Source organism: Mastomys coucha, unplaced genomic scaffold (assembly GCF_008632895.1).
Source record: "Mastomys coucha isolate ucsf_1 unplaced genomic scaffold, UCSF_Mcou_1 pScaffold15, whole genome shotgun sequence".
In the NCBI taxonomy this organism is placed as follows: Eukaryota; Metazoa; Chordata; class Mammalia; order Rodentia; family Muridae; genus Mastomys; species Mastomys coucha.
Window position 1 is genome coordinate 72,788,702 of NW_022196897.1, and position 13,336 is coordinate 72,802,037.

At 34.5% G+C, this 13,336-nt stretch overlaps 1 protein-coding gene across 1 annotated transcript; it reads right to left on the reverse strand.

Annotated features, from left to right (window-relative positions):
* Window positions 1-1,682: 1,682 nt before the first annotated feature.
* LOC116092093 (olfactory receptor 8K3-like) lies at window positions 1,683-5,908 on the reverse strand. Its single transcript, XM_031373450.1, has 2 exons — window positions 5,874-5,908; window positions 1,683-2,641 (listed from the first exon to the last, which is right to left on the reverse strand). Exon 2 carries the CDS (start codon window positions 2,622-2,624, stop codon window positions 1,683-1,685), a length of 942 nt encoding a protein of 313 aa, XP_031229310.1. The 5' UTR covers window positions 2,625-2,641; window positions 5,874-5,908.
* Between the last annotated feature and the right edge of the window lie 7,428 nt (window positions 5,909-13,336).

A 13,336-nucleotide genomic window follows, 5' to 3' on the forward strand; every position in this document is an offset into this window, starting at 1 on the left:
ATCCTCATTCTTCTGCCTCCACACTCCAATTAATAGTATACATAGTATTTTCTCCAATAACCAAAATTTAATATAATAAACATATGTTAATATAATAAATATATTTATGTAATTTACTATATTAAAAGTTGGTGTAATAACTATACTCATAATACATGTACTTTACATTTAGAAGAAAGACAACATTAAATCATCGAGTAAAGAGAAGTGTGAATTAATGAATTAAGATTAATCCAATAACAAGACAGAAGAAAAGTAATGATGTCATCTCACAGATACACACACGCACACACACACAAACACATACTCACACAGAGGCACATGCATACACAAATACATACACTGAGAATTGTACAATATTAGATGATACTATGAAATTGTGAACTATTTAACCACTAAATATGTGGTGTTAATTTTTGCTATTACAATCATATAGAACATGATATAAATTTAATGTGAAATCATAATGATGTAAGCTTCCTCGAGAAATGAAGAATTTGTGTGCTTGGATATTACTGGGACCTTCATATCAACACAATAGGCTTCATTTTCCTGACACAGTGATGAAGAACTTTTTAAAAACACTTAATAAATACATGGTATGCACTCTCGGATAAGTGGTTATTAGCCCAGAAGTTCTGAGTTCAGGAAGAACAACCTACAAACCACAAGAAACTCAAGAAGAAGGAGCATGTCAACATGTGGACATTTCATTCCTTCTTGAAAGGAGGAACAAAATACCCATGGGAAGATTTGCAGAGAGTAACTATGGACAGATACTGAAGGAAGGACAAGCCAGCCTAATATAGCTATCTTCTGAGTATCTCTGACAGTACCTGACTAATACAGATGTAGAGGCTCATAGCCATCCATTGAACTGAGTGCAGGGTCCCCAATGGGGGAGTTAGAAAAAGGACCAAAGGAGCTGAAGGGTTTGCCGCTCCTTAGGGTGAACAAAAATATGAACTAAGTAGTACCCTCAGAGCTCTGAGGGACTCAACCACCAACCAAGGACTATACATGGTGGGACTGAATTTTCTGGCAGCATGTGTATAGTAGAGGATTGCAAAGTTGATCATCAATGGGAGGAGAGGCCCTTGGCCCTGTGAAGGTTCTGTGCACCAGTTTAGGGGAATGCCAGGGCCAATAAGTGGGAGAGAGTGGGGTGGCAAGCATGGGGAGGGGAGAAGCAACAAGGGGTTGTTCTTGTTGGATTTTTTGTTTGTTTGTTTGTTTATCCATTTTTTGGAGGGAAACAGAAAGAAGAAATCATATGATATGTAAATAAAGAAAATATCTAATAAAAAAACACTTAACAATAGAAACATATATGAATATCAAATGAGTGTAGATACTAAAAATATTAACAATAGATTTTCATACCAATAAACGCACAGGCATAATTAAACTACAAGTAATTTATTGTAAAATTAAATTAACAAAACTAATATAAGATACTGAAGACACCTCTCCTTTTATTTCTTACACACAACAAAAATCATGTTACCCTCCTTGTACACTTAAAAAATTCACTGTGAAAATTCATTTCTTCAATTGTGGTGTGTATAATCTGTCTTTTCTTTGAGGAAACACAGTTTTTAACTGTTTTCTTCACTGAAATTTATAAAGCAATTACATTTATTTGATTTGAAGAATTGTAATCTTAAATAATATGTGAATATCTAGGTGAAGATATTTTGTATGGTTTTCCCTGTCTTTCTAAGAGCATATTGTACATCTTTATTCCTCAAGCTGTAGATCAACGGATTTAACATGGGGATTATTAAGGTATAAAAGATGGAAGCCACCTTGTCAGTGTTTAAGGAGTGACTGGACTTAGGTTGCACATACATAAATATCAAAGTCCCATAGAAGACAGTGACCACTGTAAGATGGGACCCACAAGTAGAGAAAGCCTTCTGCCTTCCTTCAGCAGAATTCATCCTGAGAATAGCTCTGAGAATGAGCAGATAGGAGACAAGAATTACCACTGGTGAGGAAATCAAGTTAATTGTTGATAAAATTAAAATTATCATTTCACTTTCCTTTTTATTTGAGCAGAGAAGAGATATCAAGGGGAGACCATCACAGTAGAAATGACTGATAATATTGTGTCCACAGAAGGAAGAAGAAAAAATATTTATGGTGACTATGAGAGCAACAAATATACTGTAAACATATGGGATTGCCACCAGGACCCAACATACTCTTTGTGACATAATGACATTATAGAGGAGTGGTTTACAGATGGCGACATAACGATCATAAGACATTGCAGAGAGAATAAAAAATTCACTAACAATGAACATACTGAAGAAAGACAATTGGACAGCACAGAAATAAAATGATATTGTATTTTGTTCTACAAGAAAATTTCTTAACATTTTTGGTCCCACAGCTGTTGAATAACCAAGGTCAGTAGTAGCGAGATGTCTGAGAAAGAAGTACATGGGTGTTTGTAGCCTAGAGTCCACCATGGTAAGGATGATCATGCCCAAATTGCCCACCAGTGTGATCAGATAGATGATGAGGAACAGTCCGAACAATGGGGCCTGCAGCTCTGGGCGGTCAGTGATGCCCACCAGGATGAATTCAGTTACCATTGTGAAGTTGTGTTTATCCATTGGGTTTATGAAAAATTCTGTTTTGAGTGGAAATTGTTTCATAGTCAATATATTTCACATGTCATTTGGTGAGGTTTTATCATCTAAAGTAGCTTAAATAAAGTATCTATAAACATTTAAATTTATTTGGAAATATATATTAAAAACATAATATATCCTATGTACATCTACATATATACATATGCAAACATGGATTTAAAATTCACAAACATGAATCTTTAGTCCTGTACCAAAAATAGCTCAAATCAGAGAATAACATGATTATCTGTCAATGATATTTGCTTTCCTAACTATATTGAGAGCAGTCAGTTTAATTCACTTCTCAGCATTAGTAAATCTGGAAATGTTCCTATACATAATATCTAGCCAAAGAGTCATGCAACCTCCAATTCTAATACTCTCAGGTTTTAAGAATGTCTCTATACAGACAGATGAACATATATAAATGAAAAAGAAAATCAAGTTTTAAAATTGTAGATAGTTATTGATAGAACATTGATGAAATTTATTTTTCTTATATTCTTATTTCTTATATGTTACTACAATATTGTACTTAATAATTATGTACTTGTGAAAATATGTAAAATATTTGCAAATAAGAGTACATATACCTTCCAAAATCTTTTAGTTATACAAGTTACTTTCAAGTGTAGATCAACAGTATCTGAACATATAATAATAGAAGATATGGAGTTTTATCACACTCCATACTCTTCAGATCAATGAATAAGCTTAGGGTTACTCATTATACTCAGAATTGTCTTAATTTGAAGAAACTTAACAGCATGTAAGACTATCTGTGCAATACTCTTACTCATTACCTAGTATATACAAACATTCCTGTGAAAAAATAAGGTGAGATATGTAAGATGCTTTTGGGGATATACAAAGATAAGACGTCTCTGTATGGACTTTGAAAATATGAAGTAGAAGTTAATGATCCAACAAGTTTGTACTTCTAGGACATAGTCCAAAACAATGATGAACACAGATTTCAAACAATCTCTGAATACACAAACTGGCATGAAATTATTTTCCTTATGAAGGTACATAGATATCATGTAAAATAGGATCATAGCTCTTTGTAAGACCTGAAAAGATGAGCAAATAATTCATTGGTTGTGAAAGCCAGGCACACAGAAGTTGCCACTGTCTCTAGCTCAGAGACCCAAGAGCAAATTTTCATATTTTATTCTCATTTTGAATTATTGATTTATTCAATACATACTAATAAATGAGAATAAATTGCATGAATAAATTATGTATAATGAAAGGAAAATAATTCATAAGAAATTTTAAAATTAAATATTCCTCTTTATAAATATTAATCTTTCTGTGATAGAACACTTTTTATTATAAAACAATTTGGTATATATAATGCACCAGTCACAGGCTATATTCAAGTAGTAAGAAAAATTTGAAGACATCTGAAATTGATTAATGGAATTTATTAATATTGGCTTGTGGATGAGCTATCAATATACCACATTGATTAAGAAGTAGTGTATTACAGTAGTATACTTTTCATCACAGTATTTCTAAGCATGGCTGACTAGTTACTATAATAAATGTTTAAAATTTTATACTGGAAATAACTGAGAATTAGACAACACAAGATGAAACTTAAGTTCAGTTAGATGTGACTTGCATGGATGAAAATTACGGACAGAACAGCTTTCTATTTGGTTATTTCAAGGAACATCTTCCAAACATGATATAGAACACAAAGTAATATGCCATTTCTGAATATCTCCAATGCTTCACAGGGAAAATCACAAGACAGAAAGAATTTTCACTTTCGTAAAAATGGATATGTTTTAATGTTTTCTGGGTAAAGTAAAAACTAATATAACTTACAATGGTAAACATGGTAGAAAGTGTAGCTTCTGAGTAAATGAGAATTAAATCTTCTAGCCATCACTGTTCTGTATACAGCTGATTGTATTTAATTGACACTTAACTCACTTAATCAGTTGTTTTAAACTGTGGTTACCTGATAGTATTCTATACTCTATATATGCACTTTATATCTTTAGCAAATAAATATTAATTATTGCATAACTGAAGAGTATCCAATCATGGTCCATTTTCAATTAGTGTGATTTGTAATGATGTAAAGGACAAAACTTAAGTACACTTACTATCAATTTTCTTACAGGAAAGGACAGACTTAAAAGTTTTCCTCTGAAAAGATTTAGAACTCAAAGAAAAGAAAAGTATTCTTTAGCATACATTTTGTTAACTGATACTTGAATGCTATTTTTCAAAACTATAATCTCAGAAATTTTAATTGTATTTGAAAGAAACATTCCCATTGTCATAAAGGTATTATGTGTATCTTTTGACGCTCATTTTATGGTATTCATACCACTTGTGAAATATAAAATCAATACTTTCCCTCATTAAAGAATCAAAAATTGCTCAGAGAGGTCTCCCCACAGGCCCGCTTAGTGTGGGGCCTTCAGTCTGGTCAAGAGAACACAAGGATGGAAGGGGAGAACTGATTCATGAACCTGTCGTCTGATCTCTGCACAAGTGAACTAACAGTTAATTGATTTATTGATTAGTACACTATAAATCTTTTGAAGATTAAATGGTCATCACGTCTAACTTTTCAATTATTTAATATAGGTTAATTATGGGTTTTATTATAGCATTTTCATAATATATTATCAGATGTTTTTCTAATTCCTCTCTCTCTTCTAACACTCTGGGACTAGTTATTTTCCTTATCCTAGCTGTTCCACCACTCTGGCTTTAGGATAATGTATGTAGAGGATAATCAGTAAATCTCAGCCAAATATAATTTAGGGTTCTTTAAAATCCATAAGAATAGACTTAACATTTGTATTCTTGAATTTTTTTCTTTAAATGAAATTATATAACTTTAATTGCTATCTATCTCTTCTAGGCCTTCACTAGTTATAAAATTGTGTGTGTGTGTGTGTGTGTGTGTTAGAGAGAGAGAGAGAGAGAGAGAGAGAGAGAGAGTAAATATTATCTAAGAAAATATTTCTGTGTATGTTTGAAAGATAGTTAATACTACTTGCTTTCTCAACCTCAGGACAAATATATTTAAATTAGCATAGAGAGAGAAATGAAGAGGTATTATTGTGCCAAGGCTTGTGGAATATTAGAAAGAATAGATACTGAGCAGTAAATGCTCACTCTAGATGTTGAAACCACAGAAAATGATGCTCACATCTTTCTAATGCTTATACTACAGAGCTCTGTGTGACAGTTTGTTACCTGCAGTAAAACTCCTGTCTTCATTTCCCACTGTGGTTCTTAGCTTTCATATCTATATTTGTGTTTTTAAACCATAGAGACTCTCCCTGAGGACACACAAAAAATTATTAATTACAAGCAAATATTTGAAGTCTAATGAGATAATGCCTGGAGGTTATAATCTCTCAGGATCAAATTGTCATCAACTGTGATTTACTTATTTGTTTTATAAGTCAGCATTCTTATTGACAAATACTTACAATAAAGTATTGAGTCTAGATTCTAAAGGGTAAATGTGTGCTCTTCTGTTTATTGCAATATATGTAATTTCCATGATGTAAATAACAAAATATCCAATCATATATGAATGAACACAAGAATCATTTATATAAACAGTAGAGTAGTATAAGATATACCAACAATAGTGTATTATTCTACCTTTAAAAATGCAAGCTATGTTAACTGGGATGAACATGAAGAATGTCATGTTGAATGAAATAATGCTCAATTAAGTGGTGATAAATAGGGTAAGGTTTCATTTACATAAACTGCATTAAATTAGAAAAGAGAAAAATCTGAAGAGATCAAATGATCAGTTCAATTTTGTGATTATTTGAACAAAACAATATTAAAAAGGAAGACTGTTACATTAGAAATTACTGATGACTTGTGTACACAGAAAATCAAAGTAAAAATCTTAATTTTCATTATAACAGGCAAAGTTGTCTGGTAAAGATAATGATCGCCAGTAGACACCAAAATACTCTTTTTGACATGATGACCATAAAAGCAATGGTTTTTGATCCACAATAAAATATCTTAAAATTGTGTTTTTGACAGCTGTTTAGTAAACAAGAATTGTAGTTGCTTCATGTCTGAGAAAGAAGTTCGCGGGTATTTTCTGCCTAGAGACAACCATAGTCATGAGGATTATGTCCATATTGCTTATAAGGGAGATCAGATAAATGGTTTAGAATGATGCTCAGAAGGATGAAATCAGTCACTACTGGGAGTTGTGTTCTCCATCATAGCTTATCAGATGAACTTTTCTAAATAACCATTATATTATCAAAAGAGTTTAAATATTACTATTTGGAAGAATTTTTATGAATATTATAAGTAACAGAAATCTAAATCTTTCATTTTAATATTTAACATTCTATATTTATAATACATATATAACACAGCTGTATATACCTTTCAAAACAGTAATAGGCAAAGATATATAAGAATGGTTCTAAAACAAATTTGTGTTACAAAATAATACTATATGATGTTTACCTGTATTTGCTTTTGTCACTTTAGGAGCTATGTCCCACTCATATCAGGTGACAGCAATCCAATTGAACTATAAAGTATCCTACTTCATCAAATCTGACTTTAAAAATATTTAGTGGATTCTTTTCTGCTTTCAAGTTTAACAATCCCATAAAGAAATAGAGATAATGATTCACAATAAATAAAAAGATAATGCAAAATAGAGTTGGGCATATAATTTATTGACATATACATTAAAAAGTTTTATTATTTTCAAAACATTGTATGATATGTATGTGAATGTTTTTTTCTAATTTTAAATTTTATATTCATCTTTTTATAATTCTAAGTCTATAGTGAGATATAATCAGTACACTTGTTAATAAGTAATAGTGCATATAATAATTATTCTGCAATAGCAGATGTGGACATTTAAAAAAAAAAACTCCAAATATCATCCTGAATAAGGTAACCCAGTCACAAACGAGCACACATGGTACGTACTCACTGAAAAGTGGATATTAGCCAAAAAGAAGTTCAGAAATGAAAACACATGCTGAATTGTAAAGGATTTTCTCTACTTCTTAGGTACAACATGTATCTATGTATTTGTGTTCCTGTAAAACCCACTTTTAAGTCCTGTTGATGCTACTAAGTGACTCAAGAAGGTAGCACTTTCATCAAGTTTTCACACAGCACACTGTGATATTAAACTAAACTGCACCTTTCAATCCTATTTTCCCTCCCTGTCAAGGATGTGTTGCAGCTAAGGAATTGACAGTATATGAATGTTGCCGGGCAACTAAGTATACTTAGTAGGGAGTATCCTAGTTCACATTTCATATTTTAGAATTCTGATTTTATATTTAGTTAACAATGGATTCCTTGTTGGTAAAATGTGATTAAACTGTCCATATTTGAAATGTACCCAGCATGGTTTATGTCATTTTTGATAACAAAACCATACAATTAAAACCTTGTGAGCATTAACATTTGAAATTTTCTCCTTAAATTGTACTAAAACAAAATTACTAAGATAATAAAGGAATTTATGTTAAAAAAAATGTTCAGAATACCCATAATACAACTCACAGACCATATGAAACCCAAGAACAAAGGTTACACCAAAGTGTAGATGCTATAGTCCTACTCAGAATGGGGAAGAAAATAATCTCAAAGAATTAGAGAAGGGGGTTCTGGAAGACAGATGGGGGAGGGAAAAGGAAGCAGTTCAGATATGGGAGGAGATGTGAGAGAAGTACAGAGGGTCAGGAATTTGAAAGGAGGTATGTAGTAATTTGGAATGGGGGAACTGGGCGCAGCCACTAGAAAGTGCCAGATGCCAGGGACCCAAGAGTTTCCAATGACCAGACAAGGAGTACATTAGCTGAAATAACCAACAAAGGCAAGAAAGAGCCTGTAGAAACCATACCCAGTAGATAGGCACAGCCCCCGCTTGAGGGATGGGGCCACCGATCCATCTCCAAAATATTAATCTAGAATTACTCTTGTCAAAAGGAAATGCAGGGACAAAGAGTAGAGCAGTGACTGAAAGGAAGGCCATCTAGATACTCCCCCACCTAAGGATATACCCCATCTGCAGATTCCAAACCCAGACACTATTGTTGATGCCAAAAACATTGACTGACAGGAGCCTGATATAGCTGTCCCATGAGAGGCTCTGCCAGAGCCTGAGCACTACAGGTGTGGATATATGCAGTCAAATATTGGACTGAGCATAGGGTCCCCAATGGGGAAGTTAGAAGGACTGTAGGAACTGAAGGGGTTTGCCACCCCATTGCAAGAACAACAATATCAACCAAAGCCCCCAGGGGCAAAATCACCAATCAAAGAGTACACATGAGGGGACCCATGGCTCCAGCTTGATATGTAGCAGAGGATTGTCTTGTCAGGCATCACTGGGAGGGAAGCCCCTTCGCCACATGGAGGCTCAATGACCCAGGGTAGGGGAATGCTAGGGCACTGAGGCTGGAGTGGGTGGGCACATGGAGGAAGCAACATCATAGAAGCAGTGGGGAGGAGGAAAGGGGAAGGGAATTTGTGGAGGATAAAGTAGAAAGGGGATAACATTTGAAATGTGAATAAATAAAATAACCAACAAATAATAAAAATAGGTGCTGGTCTACTGGGCAGTCCCATAACCCCCAGTGGAGGCTCCATCCACTTCCAGGAGCTCAAGCACTCCCAGGATCTTAGGATCAATACAACATCAGTCCCAACACCACCAGGAGTAACTGGGACCAGCAGGATCCAGGGACTTAGGAATACCGCTTGACCAGTCGCTCGGGTTCCTTATGGTTTGTGACAGTCTACCTTGGGCACAAACTCAGTGGCCAGTCCTACAGCCCCCAGAGGAGGCTCTACTCCCAGGCACTCTAGCACAACCAGGATCTTAAGATCCCAGAATTCCAGGATCCCAGGAACTCAGTCAAACCAGGATCTCAGGATCTCAGAGACAACTTGATTCCCAGGAACTCTGACACACCTACAATCTCAGGATCACAGGATCCCAGAATCACAGGATCACAGAAACAACTGGAGTCTGAGGAGTTGTGATTCAACCAGGATTATAGGAAGGATAGACTACAGTAAGATAGAGCAAGGACAGGGAGCACTAGAGATAATCAGATAGTAGGAGGCAAGCATAAGAACAGAAGCAACAGAAACCAAGGTGACTTGGCATCATCAGAACCCAATTCTCCCACCATAGCAAGTCCTTGATACACCATCATAGAAGAAAAGTAAGGTTCAGATCTAAAGTCACTTCTCATGATGGGAATGGAGGACTTTAAGAAGGACATAAAAAGCTCCCTTAAAGAAATACAGGAGAATACATGTAAACAGATAGAAGCCCTTAAAGAGGAAACACAAAAATTCCTTAAAAAATTACAGGAAAACACAATCAGATAGGCAAAGGAAATGAACAAAACTATCCAAGATCTAAAAATGGAAATAAAAATGGAAAATAAAGAAATCACAAAGGGAGACTACTCTGAAGTTAGAAAACCCAGGAAAGAGATGAGGACGCATAGATAAAAGCATCACCAACAGAATACAAGAGATGGGAGAGAGAATCTCAGTGTCAGAAGACACCTAAGTAAACATTGACACAAGAGGCAAAGAAGTACAAAATGCAAAAAGCTCCTAACCCAAAACATCCAGGAAATCCAGGATATAATGAGAAGACCAACCCGAAGGATAATAGGTATAGAAGAGAGGGAAGATTCCCATCTTAGAGGACTAGTAAATATTTTCAACGAAATTATAGAAGAAAACTGCCTAACCTAAAGAAAGAGGTGCCGATGAACACTTAAGAAGCCTACAGAACTCCAAATAGACTGGACAAGAAAAGGAATTCCCCCCATCACAAAATAATCAAAAAACCAAATATATTAAATAAATAAAGAATATTAAAGGCAGTAAGGGGAAGAAGTCAAGTAACATATAAAGGCAGACCTATCAGAATTACACCAGACTTCTAACCAGAGACTAGGAAAGCCAGAAGATCCTGGGCAGATGTCATATACACCCTAAGAGAACATAAATGCCAGCTCAGACTACTATACCTAGCAAAACTCTCAATCACCATAGATGGAGAAAAGAAAATATTCTACAACAAAACCAAATTTAAACAATATCTTTCCACAAATCCAGCCCTACAAAGGGTAATGGATGGAATCACAAACACAAGGAGGGAAACTACACCCTAGAAAACGCAAGAAAGTGATCTTTCAACAAATCTAAAAGAAGATAATCACAAAAGCATAATACCACCTCTAACAACAAAAATACCAGGGAGTAACAATCACTTTTCCTTAATATATCTTAACATCAATGGACTCAATTACCTGATTTAAAAAAAAAAACATAGACTAACAAACTGGATACATAACCAGGATCCAGCTTTTTGATGCATACAAGAAAGATACCTTAGTGACAAAGACAGAGAGTACCTCAGAGTAAAAGGTTGGAATACAAATTCCCAAGCACATGGTTCCAAGAAACAAGCTGTGGTAGTTATTCTAACATCAAATAAAATCAACTTTAACCAAAAGTTATCAGAAAGGATAAGGAAGGACACTTCATACTGGTCAAAGGAAAAATCTACCAAAATGAACTCTCACTTGTGAACATCTATGCTCCAAATGTAAGGGCACCCACATTCATAAAAGTAAATTTACTAAAGCTCAAAGCACACATTGCACCCCACACAATAATAGTGGGAGACTTTAACATTCCACTGTCAGCAATAGACAGATCATAGAAACAGAAACTAAACAGAGACACAGTGAAATTAACAGAAGTTATGAACCACATGGATCTAACAGATATTTAGAGAACATTTCATCCTAAAGCAAAAGAATAAACTTTCTTCTCAGCATCTCATGGTACCTTCTCCAAAATTGACCATAAAATTGACCACAAAACAAGCCACAACATATACAAAAAGATTTAAATAATCTCATGTACCCTATCAGATCACCATGGACTAAGGCTGGTCTTATATTGCCACAAAAACAATGGAAAACATACATACACATGGAAACTGAACAATGCTTCACTCAATGATAACTTGGTCAAGGAAGAAATAAAGAAGGAAATTAGACTCTTTAAAATTTAGTAAAAATGAAGACACATTATAACCAAACTTATGGGACACAATGAAAGCAGTCCTAAGAGGAAAACTCATAGTTCTGAGTGCCTACAAAAAGAAACTGGAGAGAGCTTACACTAGCAGCTTGACAGCACACCTGAAAGCTCTAGAACAAAAAGAAGCAAATACACGCAAGAGAAGTATACAGCAGAAATAGTCAAAGTCAGGGCTAAAATAAACCAAGTAGAAATGAAAAGAACTATACAATGAATCAACAAAACCAGGAACTGGTTCTTTAAGAAAATTAACAAGAGAGATAAACCCTTAGCCAGACTAACCAAAGGGTACAGAGAGATCATCCAAATTAATAAAATCAGAAATGAAAAGGCAGACAAACAACGGAAACTGTCGAAATTCAAAAAATCAACAGATCTTACTACAAAAGTTTATACTCAACTAACTTGGACAATCAGAATTAAATGGACAATTTTCTAGACATATACATGGTGCCAAAGTTAAAACAGGATCAGATAAACGATCTAAACAGTCCCATATCCTCTGAAGTAATAGAAGCAGTCATTAATAGTCTCCCAAACATAAAATGCCCAGAACCATATGGGTTTAATGGAGAATTCTATCAGACATTTAAAGAAGACCTAATATCAATACTCTCCAAATTATTCCACAAAATAGAAACAGAAGGTACACAACCAAATTCATTCTATGAAGTCACAATTATGCTTATACCTAAACCACACAAAAAACAATTGAAGAAAGAGAACTTCAGACTAATCTCCTTATGAACCAATGTTCCCTTATGAACACTGATGCTAAAATACTAAAAAAAAAAAAAAATTATTGCCAAGTGAATCCAAGAACACATCAAAATGATCATTCATCACGATCAAGTTGGCTTGATCCCAGGGATGCAGGGATAGTTCAATATATGGAAATCCATCAACGTAATTCACTACAAAAACAAATTCAAAGAAAAAGAAAACCACATGATCATTTTATTAGATGCTGAAAAAGCATTTGAAAAAATTCATCATCCCTTCATGTTAAAAGTCTTGGGAAGATCTGGAATTCAAGGCCCATACCTACATATAGTAAAAGGAATATACAACAAACCAGTAGGCAACATGAAACTGAATGGAGAGAAGCTTGAAGCAATCTCGCTAAAATCAGGGACTAGACAAGGCTGCCCATTCTCTCCCTATCTATTCATTATAATAGTAGAAGTCCTAGACAGAACAACTAGACAGCAAAGGAGGTTAAAGGGATACAAATTAGAAAGGAAGAAGTAAAAATATAATTATTTGTAGATGATGTGATCATATATTTAAGTGACACAAAAAATTCCCCAGAGAACACCTAAAGCTGATGAACAACTTCAGCAAAGTGGCTGGATGTAAAATTGACTCAAAGAAATCAGTGGACTCTCTCTATTCAAAGGATAAATAAGCTGAGAAAGAAATTAGGGAAATGATACCCCTCATAATAGTCACAAATAATATAAAATACCTTGGTGTGACTCTACCCAAGCTGTTGGGAGCCGTGAATCTTGAGAGGCATTCGCCATGGCAAGATGGCGCCTACTTCCACTGTTAAC